The 23,033-nt window shown below is 33.9% G+C and overlaps 1 protein-coding gene across 4 annotated transcripts in view; it reads right to left on the bottom strand.

Moving 5' to 3' along the window:
- Positions 1-749: 749 nt before the first annotated feature.
- Positions 750-23,033, bottom strand: part of Tfec (transcription factor EC) — a 54,083-nt gene continuing 31,799 nt past the window's right edge. For 2 of the 4 annotated variants that reach the window (XM_069996607.1, XM_069996609.1), the window contains 5 exons: positions 16,190-16,304; positions 12,171-12,227; positions 9,718-9,793; positions 5,170-5,317; positions 750-4,303 (listed from right to left, as the gene is read on the bottom strand). In XM_069996607.1, coding sequence (XP_069852708.1) covers positions 3,923-4,303; positions 5,170-5,317; positions 9,718-9,793; positions 12,171-12,227; positions 16,190-16,304 — 777 coding nt within the window. In that variant the 3' untranslated portion in view covers positions 750-3,922. Of the gene's footprint in view, positions 4,304-5,169; positions 5,318-9,717; positions 9,794-12,170; positions 12,231-16,189; positions 16,305-23,033 lie in introns of all 4 variants that reach the window. The other 2 variants (XM_069996606.1, XM_069996608.1) reach the window with 1 other exon arrangement.

Raw genomic sequence — 23,033 nt, forward strand, 5'->3', positions numbered from 1 at the left:
ATCACCAAAACTCTTATTAACTTGATTATCAAGGGATGGATCTAGTCAATACCAATTAGCAGCTTTAAAACATTATACATATTAAAACACAGTATTCTATTTATCTAGATTGTCTGGGGAGTATCTTGTATATTAAAAGGTTCTGCAGTTTCTTAGTGATCTCACTGCTGCCATTTGCCTGTTAGCAATTTTACAACATTCTGATAAATATTTTCCATAAATCAAAGGCATAACAGCATGGAGAAGCAGATGGCAGGAGACCATATTAGAAAATGTAACAATTACGTTCAATAATGGGGAAATATTGGAGCATCATTTTCAGCATGGGCTACATGGAAAGCAGTTGTCAGTTATGAAGTCTCATGGCTGCTAAGTATCTTTTCAGGTGATTCACCCATACTCTGTGTTTCCACTGCATTCTATATACAAAGACAGAACAAAAAAAATGTTAAAAGATTTAATGGTTATAGTATTTTGTTTAAGCTATGCAAAGAAAATATTATTGCATTTAAAAAGTACTTGTACAAAAATTCATATATGAATTGAAGTATACCAATGCTCTTCATTTTCTTAGAAAATAAGACCTTGCTTTGTTGTTAAAATGAAAAATAGCAATAATTACAAATTATACAGTCTTATATTAACAATGTTTTCTTGATATAATCAATATTAGATTAAAATTATAGCAATGTTACATCAACTATTCATATATATAAAATGCTATTAAAGTCAAAGATTTTTAACCACATTACTATTATTAAGATTAAAGAGCTGAATTAATTTTAGCCCGGCATGCCATAAGTAACTGCTCTGATGCTAGACAAGATTCTTGAATTTAGTTTGCTTTTAAACATAGTAGTAATATTTTACAGTTCCAAAATATGTAACTTACTCATAGCATAATTCTTTCAGGAAAATAACTCTCCCTTTTCTTTTATGCATTTCCCTTGTATATGAATAACAAGAGTAAAATTAAACACAACTAAAAATTACTTCTAGCCAGGCACCAGTGGCCCACACCTGTAATCCAAGCTACTCAAGGAGGCTGAGATCCGGGAATTAAAGTTCAAAGCCAGCCTGAGCAGAAAAGTTCCCATAAGACTCTTATCTCTAATTAATCACTCAAAAACAAGAAGTAGCACTGTGGTGCAGATGGTAGAGCACTATCCTTGAGTATGAAGAGGCTCAGGGACAGAGTTCAAGCCCCACAATCAAACCGAAAAAAGTTACTTCTATGGGAAAAAATAAAGATGTTTTAAAATAAAGAGGGAGCATTGGAATAGGAGAGCATGGGGTTGCAAAGGCGAAGGTCGTGGAGTTGATTGTTTTATATTGCTGGGGAATGTAAGATAGAGATATTTAACAGAATCACAAAAGTAAAAATCAGGTTCACAAGCATTTTTAAAAGGGTATTTTATGCTGAGTGATTTTGTTTGTTGAGATATATCATAAGCTGTCCTTGATCTTCCTGACTCTCTTCAGGGCCTGGATTACAAACAAGTGCCAGAAAACTAAGTATGTGCTTTTTAACCATATGATAAAATTCTGCCCTTATCAGAATTGAAAATAATTTTATTTAACTTCTCAAATTACAGAGAAAGGAGATTCTTTTTGGGGGGAAGGAGGGGGGGTATGATCATGGGGCCTAAACTCTGGGCCTGGGCGCTGTCTCTCAACTCTTCAGCGCAAGGCTAGCGCTCTACAACTTGAGCCACAGCGCCACTTCTGGCTTTTTTCTTTTTGCTTATGTGGTGCTGAGGAATCGAACCCAGGGCCTCATGCATGCAAGGCAAGCATTCTACCGCTGAGCCACCTTCCCAGCTCCAGAAAGAAGATTCTTGAGGTCCATGAAAAACATACATCTTACTAGATTCTGGTTTCTCTTCACATTTTATCCGCTTTTCTCTTTCCACATTCTGAAAAGTCTTGCGCCATTGATGTCATTACTCTTACATCATTTGTCATTCTATTGAAGAGCTATATTCTCTTCCCAAGACATAATGTAATGATTCTTGTTCAAGGTAGAAATACCAGGCTTGTGCACAGATAAACTCCAGCTTTTTAGTCTTCAAAATTAGTGTTTTTCATGTTAATCAATTAAAATTCATTTAATTCTCCAAAATCAGAGCTACTAATGAAAACTAAGAAGGATATATTCATCATGTCATAAGGATTTATTATTTTTCCACTTTCTCCAACAGTAGAATCTAAAATTTTGTGGTGACCTATTTTCCATGTGAACAGTTTTCACATATCAGATCTTTGTGCTGACTGGTTCCAAAAGATACCTTCCTCACATAGAATTTCTGATATTGAATTTTACAGTTTTCTTTAACATTTTCATTTTCTCTAAACATCTCTATTTTATAGTTTAAGCTTATATTTTAATTCTATTAATTCACATAGTCTTATCAATCCAGCTTCCTCCCCCAACCACCATACCTTTGTCTGCTCAATGTTTTTACAGAACAAGAACTCACTGAAATTCTAAATAATCTTTCATAAATACTGTCTGACTAGGTGATCACCATACCTCTCAGATGTGGAACATAATACACAGCAACATCTTTGGTAACCCAATTCCCAAACCTAAAGCAAACTCAAGAAATAAAAATCAGGGTGAGACATTGTTCATGTGTTTGTGAAATGGCAATGAAATCACCAAAGAGTATAGGACACTCTGAGTTCTTGGGGGAAAATAACTTTATACTACATTCAGAGTTGAATGTAACATAGGTCCTGCGTTTACTAATTATTTGTATTGTCTATGTAACTTTTATTAGTCAATTTGGAGAAAACTTCATCGAATGCCATCCAACTTTGGGCATAATGAAAAAGTTTGAATACCTGAAACAATTTCTTAGTAAGAGACCATTTTACATTTTATTTGCTGAAAATGATTGTCTGATATTCTTGAAGAAGAAAGGAGAATTTGTGATGTGATTTCTGTTACTAATGAGAAATCAGAAGAAAGAAGAAAAAATGAAATAATATGCCCTATCCAAACTGTGTACATACATGTGTAGATGTTTCTGGGAAATGATGAAATTCTTAATTATGTGTTGAAGAAAATTACCCATTTTTTTCTCTTACTCTAAATAGAACACAGGGACATAAATGTGTCAGAACACTGTTAGAACACTGTTAGAGCTAACCAAAAGCATTGGGATTATTTTTGTAACAAAATTTAAAATAAATTCTCTTTATTTTAATGAATTCTCATGTTGATTATAGATTCACTTTTCAATTACATGACAAAGAAATCTGTAAATATTTCCTCACCAGGCTTGAAGTCTGGACAGGAGACCCACAGAAAAAAGAGGCAATATCACTGGATTTGTTAATTCTTTTTTTTTTTGGGGGGGGGGTCCAGTCATGGGGCCTGAACTCTGGGCCTGAGCACTGGCCCTCAGCTCTTCAGCTCAAGGCTAGCACTCTACCACTTGAGCCACAGCGCCACTTCCGGCTTTTTTCTTTTTTTACTTATGTGGTGCTGAGGAATCAAACCCAGGGCCTCATGCATGCAAGACAAGCACTCTACCACTGAGCCACCTTCCCAGCCCCATTTGTTGATTCTTAAGAACAAGTCTAAGAGGTGAATTGTAGAATATTAAAGAGAAGGACTAAAATAAGGGTTGTGTCTTTCAGTCAATTTCTCTTCACAGTCTGTTAATTCCTTGTTAACATGAAGTTTTTAAGACATCAATACAGACTTGTTGCCTACTGGGAAAACAAAATTTAGGTAGATTTGGACTATGTAGTATCGGGATTTGTCTTTCTGTAAGTCCTTCTGTTGTTTCTAGTCCGTTTTTCATGAACAACACATTTCTTTCAGAAAAATGGAACAAAAGCAATGTATGAAACATAGACCATAGCACTGACATGAAATTGTTTACTAGTTGATAGATTGAGCTTGCATTTCTTATAACTCATCCCCATCCTCTGAGCTAAAGCTACTTCTCCTACTGCTTGCTTTGGAAACCGCAGGGGAAGTGGCAGATAGCAGAGGGTCTGTTCCAAATGGGGATATTGTGTCCTCCAGTAGCAGGCTGTCCAATCTTTGTTCCTCTTTCAAAGCAGCACTAAATGATAAATCTGTGAAGTGTGACAAAGGATCAGAGAAGGCCATAGCTTGATCACAGAGTTCAGGACTTGTTCTCTGAAATAGGTTCAGTTGTTGGCAATAGTCTACTGAATTCTGTTCAGGGTGACTCTGCTGTTTGGTGAGGTGAGCCTCTAAACCAACCATGCCAAGTGAAGTCAAGGCTGGCAACCCATGGGCACGAGCCTGTATTTCTAGTTCCTGAAATTTCAAACAAGAATCATTATATAATGGCTTGTAAAAAAAAAAAGACATAACTCTAGAGAATAAACCAGAAATTAGAACCAAAATAATGAAGAGTATTCTTCACAAAGAAAGAAATTCAGTGCATTTCTATTGCCTGCAAAGTAACCCCAAGAAAATCACCCAGGTTTTGAAAAATTCTCCTCTCAATGATCTCCAAAGTTATTCATGTTATATGATGGCCCCTTAGTGGTTCACACTACAAAATAGCCATATGCAAATAGTAGACTATCTCCCATTTACTCTTACTGATTAATTTCTCTCCATAATTCTGGGCCATTTCATGGAAATAGAGTAAATGTATGCATTAAAAAGAAAAAGAGAAGGTTATAAAAACCCATATTTTGATACTTCATGTCACATGAACAATGAGAAGTGGCTTAATATAAACTAGTGCAATGTGGCTTGAGGCAATAAAATTCATAGCAATGTTGCCAAAGAAATTAAACGGAAGGGAAGAATTTAGTATCCAATATTATCTATAGAAACAAATGTTCTACTTAGTATTATGTTTGGGGCTGGGATAATACATGTATTCATTAAACAAATTTCATTTTTCTGCATTTGCTAAATATATATAGATATATGTATGCATGCATATTCACCTCAATCCTGGATTTCAAATTGAAGCCAAATTTTACAAAAAAAAAAAAAAAAAGTAACTGATAAACACTTAAAGGGCCATCAAAGATTATCAAATAAACTCTCACAAGAAAAACTGTTCATAAGTAAGTCAATGAGACCAATGAATAAAACAGATAAAACGTATGACACAGTATGCCATATGTTAGCTATGCAGTTCATGGTAACAGTCTTATAAAAACCTGAATCCGGAGGAGAAGTCGCTTGTTCGCCTGCTCTAATTTCTTCTGTCTGTGTTCTAACTCTCGAGCCTTCTGTTGTTCTTTTTGTAGCCACTTGATGTACTCCACTGATGCTTTCAGAATGGTTCCTTTGTTCCAGCGCATATCACTGTAGAGCGGAGAGATAACCTTTTCACAATTGTGCATGTCAGCAGAATTCATAAGAACTTACAAAATCTTTTACATTAATATGAAATAATGATTTACATGACTATTATTCACTCTTAGATATTATTGCTTCTGAATAGAAATTTTAATAGAATAGTTAAGAAGCCCTTATATAGTAAAATTAATCCCAGAATGAAAATAAGTGTCAAAGGAAAGTAATAAAGTGACTTTTTTGTGGGAGAACTAAATGCAATATCATGATTCTACCATTACAGTTTTTATATTTTTAGTGAAAATTGCTTTTATTATTAACTCCAAGATTAAAATCTATGTTCAGTATTTCTGCATTAATGAGCTAGGAAATGTACATTACTGGCGACTTAAGCCTAAAAATTTTAAGATCATTTCAAATGTACCAATCTTTTAACTTATTTCCTAATAAGGTTGCTTTTGTTTGTAAGAGAAAAAAATAAAAACTCTACTGAATGGTAATCCTGATTGATTCTGAAGCATACCAGACTTTGACAACATCACTTTATGCAAAAGAGCAAACATTTTGCACCATTTGAAAATTTTTTTTCTGCACAAACAGCTGAGTAGCTAAAAATGCTAGATATGGTTGCCTATTTTTAAATAAGCTTAAGGTAAATAAATACAATGAAATATTACTAGGTAAGCTTTTGTCTCTAATATAGGAAATATTTTATAAAATTTATTTTTCATATTAGAGAAATTTTCGATATGGAAATGTGGAACAAGCTACTGATTTTAATGCCTGAGAATATAAATCAGGGATAGTAATATTTTATGAGCATTGATAATGCGCAGAGAATAAGTCCAAACTAATTGCTGAAAATACTCTGCTTCAGATTAATAACATAAGATGTTGTAAATACAGCATAAAGTAACTATGCAGGGAAATGTAATATTATTCTAAATGTATTTTTTGTTTACATAGTCCTACGTGTTGACTTTAATTTGTATTTATTCTCATTTGAAGTGGGAAAACTCAGTTATGAAGGCTATGAGTTGAATGTGTCTCACTGGAAATTCAAGTTAGTTGACTATCATTAGCAGTTACAAATTAAAGGAAGATCCATTTTTCTACCACCAAGTGGAAACCCATGTTTGGGTCTAGGTGATCTATCTTGTACTGATAGCTATTGAGACAATAGCTACTTGTAAGAATTTATTGCATGATAGGATAATATAATATAAAAAGACTAGCTACTTTTGTCATGGAAGCAATAGTGTCTGAAATAGAACTATTTGTAGCCTCCTGAACTAAAACTTTAAATAGTAGCAAGTCTTGTTTCATTTCATAGGGAAAAAAGATAAAGGTTATTGGTGAAGTGTATTGCTAGCAAACTTCCAAATTCAAAGACCTGTTTATCTAGATCTGAGATTAATTTTCAAAATAATAGTAGAAAAAACACAATGTCTTTTTTTAATTTGTATCTAGAGTGTGCTATTTTCAAAAGGACTCTTTCATGCTATTTGAAAGCATTGGAATAAATAAAAGTTATTATTAAATTGTTTAACTTTTTCTAGGAATTCTGCCTCTCTTCCATGATAATTTCAAGCAAATTAGAATTAAAATGATTTTAAATTAAAAAAATATGTAAGTACCCTACATATACTAAACATAAAAGCATAGCTAAAGAAAGAATGTTGGAACAACTCAATAAGAATAACATACTCAGTGAGTTAAACTGAGATTTCGTTTGTTTAGAAAAGGAAAATGTCAACATTAATGTGGATGGTCTTTATATCAGCAAATGAGGTGTTTTATATTTTGATTTAGAACTGTGTTGGATTTAGGAATAAACACAAATGTATTTGTAATTTGGTTGAACAGTAATACATTGGTTATTTCCTAGTTCTTGATTTTTAGGTAGCTTTTTTATTATCTTTAAGTAGTTGTACATTATATTATATTCAACATGTCCATTTATGAGCACAGTTTCATATAGCTTTTGAATAACTGTGGTTAATGTGCTACTAAATTAAATTTGTCAGTTGTTATAATCTTCCTATTGGCCTCAGATTGTAGATCCTTTAATTTCACTTACACATTATGATTCTCTTTTTTTCCAGAACAAGTGCCATTTATTTCATGGATATTATACTACTTTACTATAGATGTACATTTACTTTAACAAAATGTCTATAAATGTTCTTTATAGTCATAATCATTTTCAAACAACTTGCATAAAATTATTAACCTTTTCATTCCCTCAGGAGACACATGCCAATCTTCTGTCATCATCATGGATTATACCTAGTCTATATTTGTTAAGTTTTCAAGAGTTATTGTTATTGTGCATTCAATAAAAGGTATTTATTCCTCATGTAATTTTTACTTTTAGTACTTACAAAAGAGAATATTGATAATGGCCCTTCCTTTCTCATAAAACAATTTTTGTTAAAAAAAAACAAAAAACAAAAAAAAACAAGCTTAAGACTTGGAGCTAGGAAGGTGGCTCAGTGGTAGAGTGCTTGCCTCGCATGCATGAGGCCCTAGGTTCAATTCCTCAGCACCACATAAGCAGAAAAAGCCAGAAGTGGCGCTGTGGCTCAAGTGGTAGAGCGCTAGCCTTGAGCTGAAGAGCTGAGGGACAGCACCCAGGCCCCAGATCTCAGGCCCCATGACTGACCAAAAAAAAAAAAAAAAAAAAAAAAATTGGAACTTTAAAGGGGGGTGGTGAAAAGCTTGAATAGCCTTAGGACCAAAGCAAGAAACACCAAAGTATAACTTGCAGTAGAAATGAATCAGACAAAACTATGAGAAGTCTTTTGTCTTTTAGGCATTCACATCCACTTGAAAGCAATAATATGTTTTAATTAAGAATGGTAAGGGGAAACAAAGGAGGAGGCAACAATGCTTGATAAGAAATGTACTCATTTCCTTGCTCATGTAATTGTAACCCCTCTGTATGGTATTTTCACAATAAAAAATTATTAATATTAAAAATGCAAACATCATAATGAATGTTGGATTTGTGATTTTCTCAAACAAAAGTATATTCTTTCCTTCCTACCTCCACTATTTGACTTGCAAAGAAATACACTTTTCCAAATGTCTATTAACATAAAAACAGTAACTACTGAATTTGGTCTTATGTATTTGTTTTGATTTCCTATGTTAAAATTAATTTTAATCAGGAGGCGCATTAAGGTTCAGATGAGGTCTTGTATAATAACAATAGCAGCAATTTCACTGATGATGTCAAAGCTATTTGTGATGATAAATGTGCAAATAAATCTGAGAGATATGTTTAAATTGAGGTATTCTTAGCCCCTAAAATTGTCATGAACTTTTCACGGTGTATTTATATCCTTTTATGTACAATGTATAATACTCTAATAGTTTCTTTATCAAAAAAGCCTATACTACTTCAGTGGTTCCTTTCCTACTACCAGTTAAGGGTTACAATTTCCCAAACTTCCTAATACATGGTTTTATAAGTAATGAGCATTTGCTTATTTTCTTTAAAAAACATTCTTAGTCATACTCAATTAGTCCAAAATTTGTTAAGTTCCAACTAAAATCTAGCTAATATTTAGATATTATTTCCAAATGGTTAGTAAAGATCCACATTAGTATGTTTTTATATAATCATTCAACATTCTATATTGACACTTTGATTAGCTATTTCTTGATTTACAGTCTCAAAGTTAATATTAGACTCTGCCAATAAAATCTGATTGGCATCAATCAACGGGTTTTAGCTTCATTTTCTTTTGATTTTTTTGCCAATATTGGAGCCTGGTACTCTTACTTCTCTTATTTATTTTCTTATTTTTTTGATCATGGCTGGTGCTCTGTCAATAAAACCACACATCTACTTCTAGTGATTTGCTGGTTAATTAGATCTGAGTTTCTTAGATTTGTCTGCCTGAGTTGGCTTCCAACTGTGATTCTAGAATCTCAGCCTCCTGAATAGCTAGGATTACAAGGCTGAGCCACTGTTACCCAGCATTGACAGAATTTTCAATTCCATTTATGACTTGAGAGTCTCTAGAATTTTAAAAATGTGACAATTCCATTTTTTATTTTATTGTAAATTGGAATAAGTTTTAACCCCATAAACAATATCCCAGTGATCATCACAAATATCTTTGACATCATCAGTGAAATTGCTGCTATTGTTATTATACAAGAAGAACAGCTATGAATTTAGAAGCAAATGTATTTCCTATGTTCAGATGGCAGCGCTGTGAACAACCTTGATGCTTGAGCATCCTGGAATATTTTAACATGAGCCCAGCAATAGCCTTACCTTTGCTGTTGAGATGCTTAGTTTCCTCATCATTGAATCTATCCTCCCTCTTTCCTCCCACCCATTTTTGGGGGGCATTGAAATCCCAACATTATTACAGAAATTATTTTGAACTCACGGATCATTAGACTTTGGAATAAGAGTGCCAAGCTCCTTGATTCGGTAATTAATATTATACCTTCTTCTTCTTTCAACTATTAAAGGAGAAATATTATTGATTATTCTCATTAAGGCACAGTTCACTTTTGGTCAGCTGTAAATTTTCTTATTAAATTACTTGAAAAATAGTGAGAAAAAATTATTTAAAATTTAGTCAAAAGTGAGTACTGCTTAATAACAAAATCAAAATTCAAATATATCTTATCAGAAAGTACAATTTATAACATTAGAAATGTGAATATATGATTTTAAATTATTTAATCCTCTTTTTCTAAAAGAAGTATTTTTGTTCTATAAATTGCTATAATATTTACTCACATACATAAATACATGTTGTCTCAACATATATGTGTATATATATATGTATATTTTGTTATTTCACACAAATGTTGGTCCATCGAGGTTGTAATCTTCTGAAGCCAGGTAACATGCTTACTTATTCATATATTTTCCTGAGTTTTTAGCACATTACAGTGTGCAAATACCTATTAATTTATTTTTCTAGTAATATATATGTTGGTGATTTTCAAACTTCTCATATTTTAAGAACTACTAATATAGATTTTAAGACAATTTTCTTTGTTGGCATTTACATACAGTCATAACACGTGGCAACTTCATATATGTGTATATATATATAGTAACTACTCAATAAATGTCAAATATATGGTCAGACGTGTGTCCAATATTTATTCTAAGAGCAGTCAATTTTATGTGCCCAATATTTTCAATCAAGAGCTATAGAAGTAAATACCAGTGGCTCAGACTTTTAATTCTAGACAGCCGAGAGGCTGAAATCCATAGGATTTCAGTTTGAAGCCATCCCAAGCACAGAATGGAATAGAGGTGGAGAGAGAAGTAGGTGGGCAGCAAGCTGAGTCCTGGCATTATCATGATATTCCCAGGCCAAACAATGATGACTGGGAATGTCAAATTCACTCATGGTCTTCTAGTCATTAGGAAGAATGAAATGCACTTTATTTAGCACTTACTAACTTGACCTATACCTCTTACATTTTTAGATGTGGAGGAAGAGAAACCTTCCTTGTACTTTTGCTATGCTCTCACAATGTTTATAGTTTTATGGGTTGTTCTAGATCCAGATTAGAAAACACTTGGATAAGGCACCCAGCAGATACCTACAATACACTACATTAAGTGATCTGTTGATAAACTGCACCTATCAATAGAGGAAGAACAAGGGCAGTACTCATTAACAGATGTACTAAGAGAAAACTCTATAGTTTCTCAGTCTATATTAGTTGCTTCCACCAGCCATCAACCCTCCCCACTCTTTTATGTCTCATAATCTGAGCCAAAGTTAGCTGGTGTATCCTTAAGGGTCCTGGGAATGCCATCATTTTTCTCAGAACTCTTAAAACCACTAGTCAGCTCTTTCTGCCTACAGTCAGCTGTCACCACTATGATACGGAAGGTACATTAGACAGAAGTTCAGATACACAGATTCATACCAGAATCAAATCCAGCCAATCACTTATAAGGAAATTACTTATTCACATCAGAGCTTTGTTACCATTTATTTTTATTCTGTTTTATTTTTTCTCAGTTTTTGATTTAGCTCCTAGAACGAAAAGATTCTCACTCAATTAGCCAAAAGCCCACTTGAGATACTTAAGCACTTGTGACAAGACTAAGCACTCTAAAGCTCACATTCTTTGTCTCCTGTGACCCCTTATCAGAGTCAAATTAACCTCAAGGAAGCCTGGGAAATTCAGCATTACAACATAAGCAATGCCTTTGAGATGACAAATCACTAGGAAGAAAAGAATAAATACAGAAAAATGAGATGCTGGACTTAAGTTTCTGACAGTTAAATGCTATACATTTTCTGTAGCCTCTTTATTTCTTAAGTCTTTGGATCAAAAAGTCACAACACAGGGCACATGTAAGCAAATGTACTTATCTGAGGTACCTACCTGAGAATGATATCAATCAAGGGAGAGAATTCAACATGTCTCATTTTGTGAAAATACATAGCTTTGTAAATTTTCTCTTTTTTTATTGTGAAAATACCATACAAAGGGGTTACAATTACATGGACAAGATAACGAGTACATTTCTTATCAAGCATTGTTGCCTCCTTCGTTTCCCCTTCCCATCCCTTCCCATACCCCTCCCCTCCCTTTCTCCCCCCCAAAGTTGTAAAGTTCGTTTTTTGATGCAACGATTTGTACATCTCATTGTTGCAATGGGTCCACCTGTATCCCTATTTAAACAATTTGTTCAGATTTTGCATTTCCCAGAGTAGCTCAGGATTCAGAGCATGTACAAATTAATTTTGATCCTCTGACTTCAAGTACTTACAGGACATCAATAAAAGACCATACAATTTAATATCCATGCATTTCTTCTTACATTAATTTTATTTCACAAATAGGAAATTATACTCACTGAGATTATGATTGTCTTTTTTTTGTCTCTCTTTTGTCAAAGCTCGTGGGTCAGTTTCTACTGAAAAGGAACAAAGTTGAAACACTGCTTAGTTAATACTTTCAAACCTTTTTAGGGAACATACCTTAGAAATACTACATGAAATGTATATCGCTTGATCCAAAATGATAAAAATAATATTTTATACAAATATTGAGAAATTTAGAATTCTCAAGTGAAGTCAATAGTAAAGCCATCAAGATTTGGAGTAGTAAAACTTGGACTATTATTTTTCTGGTTTTCCATTTAGTAATTATGTGATCAAACACCAAAATTCTTTGTCTTCAGGCTCTTCATCAGTGATATGAATAATTCACCTGATTATTACCATGATGACTGTGAGAGAAGTATAGTCTACAAAAGTATTAAACTGTCTACCATTTCTTTTACTATCTTCTGAACCTTGTGATATAGAAATTATTCCAACCTAATTTATACACAATGGAATTCTATGCCTCCATCAGAAAGAATGACATTGCCCCATTTGTTAGGAAATGGAAAAACTTGGAAAAAATTATATTAAGTGAAGTAAGCCAGGCCCAAAGAAACATAGGTCCCATGGTTTCCCTTATTTGCAATATCTAGTATATGTAGGAGTCAAGCGGAAAAGGTCAGATAATGTGATGTCAGGAAAATGAACCCTTAGATATGTATTTTAATGTTTTTTTCTTTCATGCACGTGTTTCTAACGCATTTATAAGATTATCTCTTTGTTGCTTTGTATGTCCCTCCCCCACAGTATAACCCCTGCTTTCACTATATTTGATGTCAGTATAACTTGTGGAGGAGATGGGGAAAAACCAGTTGTTTAAGGATACAGGTGGACCTGTTGCAACAATGAGAAGTACAAGATGTCATGTCCAAAACCAGCTTTACAACGTCGGGGCGGGGGGGGGGGGGGGGGGGGGGAAGAGGGGAGAAGGAGAAGGCTTGGGATTGGGGGGGAGGGGGGAGGCTGGGAAGGGATGTGAAGGGTAAACCAAAGGAGGAGGCTGCAATGCTTGGTAAGAAATGTACGCATTATCCTGCTCATGTAATTGTAACCCCTCTGTACAGTATGTTCACAAATAAAATTAAATTAAATTTAAAAAAAAGAAATTATTACAACCTAAATCCTTCATACATAAAATTTCTATGCCCAAAGACTTGGAACTGCATTCCTCCAGTATACACACAACTCTATGCTATCTTTCAAATAAATGTCACTATGCTCTGTGGATTATGTGGTTTTGGCTGTGGGTATTGCCCTTTAAAATGGCTTACAATGGTTCTTACTTCCTAATATTCACACTTTCTGTAATTTCTCCTGCCCTGAATTGAGCTTACCTGTGAAACCAACATAATTTTATAGAAATGTCCCGTGTGGCTTCAAGGCTAGATCATAGAAGATGTCAGCTTCCACTGAGACCACCAGTCATGATATCATGAGGGTACCCAAGCAACAGTGAACCAGATTATTTGTCAATAAGCAGCATTACCTTGCAAGACCTAGCAATGGGAGTGCATCTACCAATCCTATTCAAGTGTCCAATTGAGTACTTCTAGCTGATGTCTGGATTACAGCTCTACAAAAGACTGAGTCAGTATCAGTTTGTAAGCTTCTCCTGGATTCCTGTTCCTCATAGACTACATCAAATTGTAAATAGTTGTTTAAAGTTATAAGTTTTAGGAGAAACTCATGACTACATAAAATTAGTTGTTACATTGTTCTCAGAATTGTTATGTTTTTTTTTAAAGGTAGTAAAACAAGCTGGGTGCTGGTGGCTCATGCTTGTCATCATAACTACTAAGGAGATTGAGATCTGAGGATTGTTAATGGAAGCCAATCTGGGCATGCAAATCCACAAAATTCTTACCTATAATCAAGCAGCAAAAAACTAGAGGTGGAGCAGTTGCTCACATACTAAAGTGATAGCTTTGAGTACAAAAGCTCAGGGACAGCATCCAGGCACTGCGTTCAAACCCCAGGATCTGTGTTCTCTCTCTCTTTCTCTCTTTCTCTCTCTCTCTCTCTCTCTTTCTCTCTCTCTCTCTCTCTCTCTCTCTCTCTCTCTCTCTCTCTCTCTCTCTCTCTCTCTCTCTCTCTCTCTCTCTCTCTCTCTCTCTCTCTGTCTCTCTGTGTGCCGCTGTCTCTCTTTGTCTCTGTCTGTCTCTGTCTCTCTCACACAAAACACACAGATACACACACACACACACACACACACACACACACACACACACACACACACACACACACACACACACACACACAAAGGTAATAAAACAATATGTTCTGGGCTGGGAAGGTGGCTCACTGGTTGGTAGAATGCTTACCTTGCACGCATGAGGTTGGATTCCTCAGCGCCACGTAAGCAGAAAAAGCCGGAAGTGGAGCTGTGGCTTAAGTGGTAGAGCGCTAGCCTTTAGCTGAAGAGCTGAGGGACAGCGCCCAGGCAGAGTTCAGGCCCATGACGGACCAAAAAATAAAATTCTATTTAAAGTCATTAATATTGTCTGAATGAATTAAGCCTAAAAATTTTTTAGTTGGTTAATCACTTGTTACAAAAAAATTCAAGTGAATTTTATATTACTCTTTATAGTACTAACACTGGACTTGTCAGTAAGGAAATCCTTGCACTTGTCCATTTCTTCTTCTAAACAATGTTATAGTTGAGAAAATAACTCTTCCCTTGCTTCCTTCATTTATATATTTGGAAGTATTTGACCATAATTTCTTTCAACTGAAATAATTTTGAAATGAACTATGAAAATGGAAGTTTTTGTTTACTCAATTGAGAAAGTTAGATACAAGTCATAATGAAATCCATTATAAAGAAAAAAAGTTTAAAACGGCTGGGCAACAGTGGCTCATCCATGTTGCGAGTCACACATGTAATCCAAGCTACTCCAGAAACTGAGATCTAAGGATACTAGCTAGAAGTCAGTCCCCAAAAGTGCTGGAAGTGACTATGTCCCAAGGGATAGAGTGCTAGCCTGAAGCACAAAAGCTTATGGACAGTGCCCAGATCATGATGTCAAGCTCCAAGACAAACACACACACACACACACACACACATACACACACACACACACACACACACAAATTAAAAACAAAAATTTAACTAAGCTTTTCTTGATACTTACAAAAATTATTTCCCTAATTTAATATATTATTTTATTTTGCAATCATGTTAATAGTTTCATCTATTCAATAGCAAATGAACCTAGGTCAAAATTATTACATATACACATATACACACAAATAAACATATGATAGGTATAAGATTACACACATACACACATAAATACACATGCAATGCATATGTATGTATTTGTTTGCAGTAGACCCTTTTATCTGTATCTATCTTATAAGAAGACTACCACTAAGGAAAACCCACAAATATTCAGGATGCACAGAGATCAGCACTTTTGCTGAAGACATGCCCCCTTTCAACTTTAGCATTTAAGCACATTTTTGTGCATTTTTTACTTGGTAGCTTTACCATAACTTTTACTTTGATAATTTGGACACTATTGCATTTGAGAAGATATATTTATACAAAATTTAAAAAAGTAGAAAACCAGCAAATCATGTAGTGATTTAAACACAACTAACATTACCAAGACTGATTGAGAGCTTCTCCAAACCAACTAAATAATGTAAAGTGAGCAGAGGTACTTTAAAGAGCTTTAAAATTACAGAGTTTGAATTTTTTAATTTTTTTTCTATGCTTGATCAAAAATGTATGGAATAAATCTGTAAATATGGTAGACTCCTCATGCTCTCTTTCTCTATAGACAGATGATATAGATATATATACAATTTTATATATTTTATGTATATACATACATAAATACACATATTGAAAATTATCGTTTAAATTTCTCCCTTTTAACTATTTTGCTCACATTAAAATTCTATTTAACATGATAATTGATGTCATTTATATCTTATGTAGTTGATAAAAATTTAAAGTGTAAAGCTATAAAATCGACGTTACCTATAATTTCTTTTTTCATTGGTAGATTACTTGGACAGGAAGCACTTGTAAGACCCATATTAACTGGTGAAATCCCCTTCTTACCACTATACACATCCAAAATACTTCCAGATAACTGTAGAGAAAAAAAGAAAAATAATATAAATTAGCTTTCCATGTACTTGGATATATTTAGTTGTGAACTTTAAATTCCTCATTTTAAATTTGTCACCTTGTTACTAATGATGAGACTATACTACATCACATTTTAATTTTAAACAAGAGTATGCATTGACTAATTTGAAATATGCATGAGCTGTTTATGTATAAGATACTGTAAAAAAAGCTATTTATATTTAAACAGATGAGAAATGAGTTCATGCATGAAAAAATTCTGATTAATATTTACAAAGTTATGTAGGTATGAGCCAGCATATGACATAGTTATAAATGAATGAAATTAAAAATATCATTTTGTATAAAAAATCAATAAATATCTAGCAAAGTTGGAAAGTTCCTTGAATACCACAAATGAGGTTTAATTGTTAAATATCAGGAGTTTCTTAATGACATCAATGATACAGACAACTCACATTCTAGGCTATTTCATACTGTTCATTAAGTGAGAAACTCTCCATTCTGGAAGGAGTATTTTTTCTTACTGTACACTTAATGTTCTAGATAATTAAAAAAGATCCCAACCACAAATATTCTAAACCTACTTTTGCCTCTAGTGAATACAGAGCACATCCAATTAAACACAGTGCAGTTGTTAAAGTATTTCGTGGAAACAATTGTGCAGAAAGTTAAAGTTTTTTATTATTCACAACTTAAGTTGCAATGCCTCTTTATTCAAACTTGTTGATTTGATTGCTCAAGAAAACTAAATTTAAAAATATTCATATTTCAAGTTATTAGCTATTTTTTCCAGGAAAAGCTGCATTAACAACATAGGATATGAATATTTCCATTAGAACCATCTTTATTCCATTTCTGGGCAGTTAGCCAAAAACTGAATAAAAAGTAACTTTTTCCTTTCCCAAATGACTAAAAACAATAAGTATAATCAAAAATAGTTTAACAAGATTATTATAGGACATCTAACACTATAGTTTTATGTATTTGCAGAACCCCAATTCAACCCGAGAGAAATTTTTTATATTATAAAATCAGAATGGAAATAAATATGAGGGTTTTACTAAGACCAAATTAGTTTCTGGAGTAATAAACTGCTATGATATATGTGGTAAATATTGTGTATTTCCAGGGAAAATAAACTTTGAAAATCCAGTTAAAATCATCTAATATATTAATTATGTTCATTTCAATAAGACTCTCTAGCCTGCATATGGTATTCTGATATACATTGAAATAGTATCTTTATCATTAACTACAGTAAAACTCTTCTCTTTATGTTATTCACAGTCATTATTTTACTTATTCCTTCATGTTAATTTTTAGTGCTGATAGGTTAATTTAGAAATTCTCACATGATGATCAATTCTCACATGATCACCATCATCTCTACCACCAAATTACCCCCATACAAAAAACTCATTTTTAATGTTCTTTTTCATTATAGATCCCAGGAAGAAGGATCAAGTAGGTCAAGTACTTACTCCATTCAATTTCCAGTACTACAAAATAAGGATAAAGTTAGTTGGCTGAATTTGAGATATTCTATATGTTTCAACCAAATACAACTAACTGGGAGGAAATCCAAAAGGCATATATTTTTCTTAAGTTGAAAGCCATTTTATGATATTTTTTAAATAGAATTTTCCAAGATCATATTTGAAAAGCTTAAGCATCACCCACCTGATCTGAACATTTTCATTGTTACTTTGAGAAACATAATGGATATATTGAACAAAACACTAGGAAATGGCCTGGCACCAGTGGCTCATAACTGTATCCTAATTAATCAGGGGGCTGAAATTTGAGGATCTCAGTTCAAAACCAGTCTGGCTATCTCGCCCATGTGATTTTAACTCCTCTGTATGGTATTTTCATAATAAAAAAATAAATAAAACCCAGTCTGGGCAGGAAAGTCCATGAGATTCTTATCTCCAATGAACCAGCAAAAAGCTGAAACTAGAGCCATGGCTGAAGTGATAGAGTGCCAGCTTTGGTACAAGAGCTCAGGCCCTGAGTTCAAGCTCCAGAGGGAGACAAACAGACAGAAGGAAGGAAAGAAGGAAGGAAGGAAGGAAGGAAGGAAGGAAGGAAGGAGGGAGGGAGGGAGGGAGGGAGGGAGGGAGGGAGGGAGGGAGGGAGGAAGGAAGGAGGGAGGGAGGGAGGGAGGGAGGGAGGGAGGGAAGGAAGGAAGGAAGGAAGGAAGGAAGGAAGGGAGCAAAAGAAAGAAAAAAGGAAGAAGAAAAGAAAGAAAGAAGGAAGAAAGAGCGAAGGAAAGAGAAAGAAGGAAAGAAAGAAAGAGCGAAGGAAAGAAAGAAAGAAAGAAAGAAAGAAAGAAAGAAAGAAAGAAAGAAAGAAAGAAAGAAAGAAAGAAAGAAAAGAAGGAAGGAAGGAAGGAAGGAAGGAAGGAAGGAAGGAAAGAAAAAAGAAAGAAAAGAAAAAAGAGAAAGAAAGAAAGAAAGAAGCAAGCAAGGAAGGAAGGAAGGGAAAAAAAGAGTATCATGGGTTTTTTTTGGTCTAATGATTAAGAACACACAAAAAAAGAGCATGACAAAGAATCACACTGAAAAGCACACAAAAGATTAAATTGAGCTGGGTGCCGTGGCTCATGCCTGTAATCCTAGCTACTCTGAGGCTGAGATCTGAGGATTGCAGTTCAAAGCCAGCCTGGGCAGGAAAGTCAATGAGACTCTTATTTCCAAATAACCACTGTAGCTCAAGTGGTAGAGCACTGTCTTTGAGCTGAAGAGCTGAGGGACATCACCTAGTTCAAGCCTCATGACCAACCAAAAAAAACAACTTACACTAAAAATTTTAAATGAATTTAAAATTAATGAAAATGCACATAAATTAATGTCTACCATTTTTAAATGCCTTAAATGAAATTTGTGCTCTAATAATATGAGGAAAGTAGATCCATTTTTGGTATTATTTAAATAAAGTAAGTACCAATCCTCCCCACTAAAAACCCAAAAAGTAAAATAAACAATAAAATAAGAATATAAAGAAGCAACAACAATTAATATGAGAGTAATTTACAAAGCAAAGGTTTTCTCCTTTGGTGAAAAGAATAACACGTTTTACATGATTGTAGTAAGACTAATTAAAATGAAAGAAAACTAAATAAACTGGAAGATGTAGTACAGGTTGAGATTTAAAGGGGAAGTTTTCCTGTATGATCTAAGGGAATAACTGATTGGTTTTACCATTTCTCTTCAATAGCTATTGGATGCTATAATCAGAATAATCAGATAAGTAAAAGAAACATAAATTGGAAAAGAGTAAGTGAAGTGATTTCTGTTCACAGATGACATGGCCCATGACTTAAAGTTATAAAGTCCTAAGATTCTACCCCAAACACCTATATTTGAATTAATAAATGAGTTTGGCCAAATTGCACATCACAAATATCAATTTCCTCTCATTTCTATTTAAAATGTATCAAAAAAGAATGAAATACTTAGGAATAAACAACTCAAAGAAAAACTAGCACACTGACAACTAAAACATATGGCTGAGGGAAATTAAAGAAGACTTAAACAAATGAAGAGGGGCTGGGAAGGTGGCTCAGTGGTAGAGTGCTTGCCTCACATGCATGAGGCCCTGGGTTCGATTCCTCAGCACCATATAAGCAAAAAAAGCCAGAAGTGGTGCTATGGCTCAAGCACTAGAGTGCTAGCCTTGAGCTGAAGAGCTGAGGGAAAGTGCCCAGATCCAGAGTTCAGGCCTCACAACTAACAACAAAAATAAAAATAAAAAATAAATCAAGAGATAGTTCATGTTTATGGATGGGAAGGCCCAACATTTTTTTAAAGATGAGAATATTACTAAAAACAATCTGCAAGCCGGGCGCTGGTGGCTCACGCCTGTAATCCTAGCTACTCAGGAGGCTGAGATCTGAGGATCGCGGTTCAAAGCCAGCCCGGGCAAGAAAGACCGTGAGACTCCTATCTCCAATAAAACCACCAGAAAACCGGAAGTGGCGCTGTAGCTCAAGTGGTAGAGCGCTCGCCTTGAGCTGAAGAGCTGAGGGACAACGCCCAGGCCCAGAGTTCAAGCCCCATGACCGACCAAAAAAAAAAAAAAAACAATCTGCAGATTAAATGTCACTCCTATCAAATACTAGCTACATTTTAAAGAAATAGAACATTACATACTAAAATGCATATGGAATACCTTGAAGATCTAAAACAGTTTTGTAAATGAACAAGGTGTCAGGGAAGGTAGGGAGGGGAGGGCAGGGATGGGAAGGGAAAACAAAGGAGGAGACAACAATGCTTGATAAGAAATGTACTCATTACCTTGCTCATGTAAATGTAACCCCTCTGTACAGTATTTTCACAATAAAAAACTTATTAATAATAAAAAAGAACAAGTGTCAGTTCTCAAAGCTTACTACAATGCTATAGTAAAGTACATAGTGTTGTTCTAGCATAAAAAGAGATATACATACCTATTAAGGATATTGATGAGGATAGAAATAAAACTTGTAATATCTGGTCAAACGTTTTTTTAACATGGGTGCCAAGGTTATCTACCGATAAATCTTTCCAAGAAATGGTACAGGGTACACTGAATAGCCACAGGAAAAGAATGAAGTTGGGTCTTTATCTCACAACATATTTAAAAATTAACTCAAAATGGGTTAAAGAATGAAACATAAGATAAAACTGTTTTTAAAAAGCAATAAAAAAGTCTTAGAAAAAACAGCAAAAATTTTATGACAGTTGATGTGGTTGTGATCTTTTTAAATATAATACCAAAATCTCAGAAATAGAGAAAAAAAGGAGAGACTTAAGTAAAATTTAAAACTTTGTACATCAAATGTCACCAATAAGTATGAGAAAAGACAATGACATAATAAACTACCTGAAAGTCATATAGAGGCTAAGAACTTGAAATCATGTCAGTTGTCTCTCTTCTATCTCTTTCTATGTACACACACACACACACACACACACACATCCACATATCCGTATATTCTTCTGCAACTACCAGGAACAAAATAAATTAAGAAACCAACTTTCAAATTAAGCAAGAGCCATAAATAGACATTTTTCCCCAAGAATATGTACATACCTAGTAAGCACATAAGAAGATGTCCACCATTGTTAGTAATGGGGAACATGAAAATCAAAACACCTCTGATACCACCTCCCACTCACTGTGCCAGTGATTATTAAAAGGAAACAAGGAGGGAAAAGTCAGAATCCTTAAGCATTGCTGAAGGAAATGTATAACCATTATGGGAAACATTTTCTCAAAAATTTAAATGTGAACTCATAGATGGGGAATCTCTTAAAAGACAATGAAACACAAACTTTATCATAACATTCATGCTAACTCATAGTTGAGTATTCTCTGCCAAATATTAACCAAATCAAATTGCATAATAAGTATAATTATAATTATAATAAAAAGCATAATTACAACTTTGAAAATGAAACAATCATGTATCAATTAAATAATTATCTCAAGACAATATAGCTTTGTAAGCAACTAAAAGGCTTAGCTTCAAATCCAAGCTTGTCTGATAAATACAAAGAATGGATTCTTTATTCCCTCTCTTACAATGACTCTTGCCTTTAGTACATTTAATCTCAAATGTTTGGAACAATAGGAAATTATTGGACTGTTTTCTTAGTTTCATTCTTTTCTACTGAGATTTCCCTATACCTTTTCCAATCAATAAATATCGTGAATAAAATTGCATTCTCATGCTCTGCTGAGTGTTCTAGCCGTCCTGAATACTCTCCTTCATTTGGAAATCTGACCCATTTATATTAAAATACAATAAGACTGAAAAACTCTGCTAAAAATCTTCTATTTTAATTACAAGTTACTGCTTCTATATTCTTCTTTTGTATTAACCTAGAAAAAGAGAAAGAGCACCATAGCATACACTCATCATGTTCTGAAATTGGATTACATATGGAAATCCCCAGGCTTTTCTGGAAATACACACATGTATATACAGATATGTGACCAACTAGATGATTTCCTTACAAATACAAAACAGAATGTCTATATGAAGTTATATATATATATATATATATTATTTTCAAATGATTTGCTGATGTTTATATATAACAAAGGGAAAAAATCCTAATCAGTCTGTGGGAGTGAGTGTGATATGTCACATAGTGTGAGTTTCAAGGGAAACTGACAGCAAGTTTGAAGTTGTTTAGATCCTCTGTTTTGCTTTTTAGTGAAGGCATTCACTGTGAACCTAAAATGGTTAAAAATGATCAGGAGACTATTAAACAGAATAACTGTAGACATAAAAGGAAAATAAACTTCGGGTCTAAAGAAGAACACCACAGGGAGGCACGCATTCTACAATGTATGCATACATGAAAAACGTACACTTGAAAGAATATCTTTCTTCCTTTTGGGTGTTTATTCATTTAGAATCAGTAAACCAGATTTTCCCAGTCCTAAGACACACACCACTGATTTACCTTTAACTTTATTTTATTTGTTAAAGCATCACTATGGGGCCTGAATGACAAACACTGACCAGAGAAATCCCACTGTGTTATTTTGTTATTATTATTTTTCCTCTAATATAAGTGAATAAAAATAATGAGTGGGGCTGGAATAGGAGAAACAACCTTATGTTTGACAAAGTTGGCTTTTAATACATACACAAAAAAGGTAACATATAAAAGAGGAGAATAACAAGAACTTTCATATCATATATTTTATATGCATATTATCCATTTAGTAC

Source organism: Dipodomys merriami, unplaced genomic scaffold (assembly GCF_024711535.1).
Source record: "Dipodomys merriami isolate MVZ:Mamm:240054 unplaced genomic scaffold, mDipMer1.0.p SCAF_5, whole genome shotgun sequence".
Classification (NCBI taxonomy): Eukaryota; Metazoa; Chordata; class Mammalia; order Rodentia; family Heteromyidae; genus Dipodomys; species Dipodomys merriami.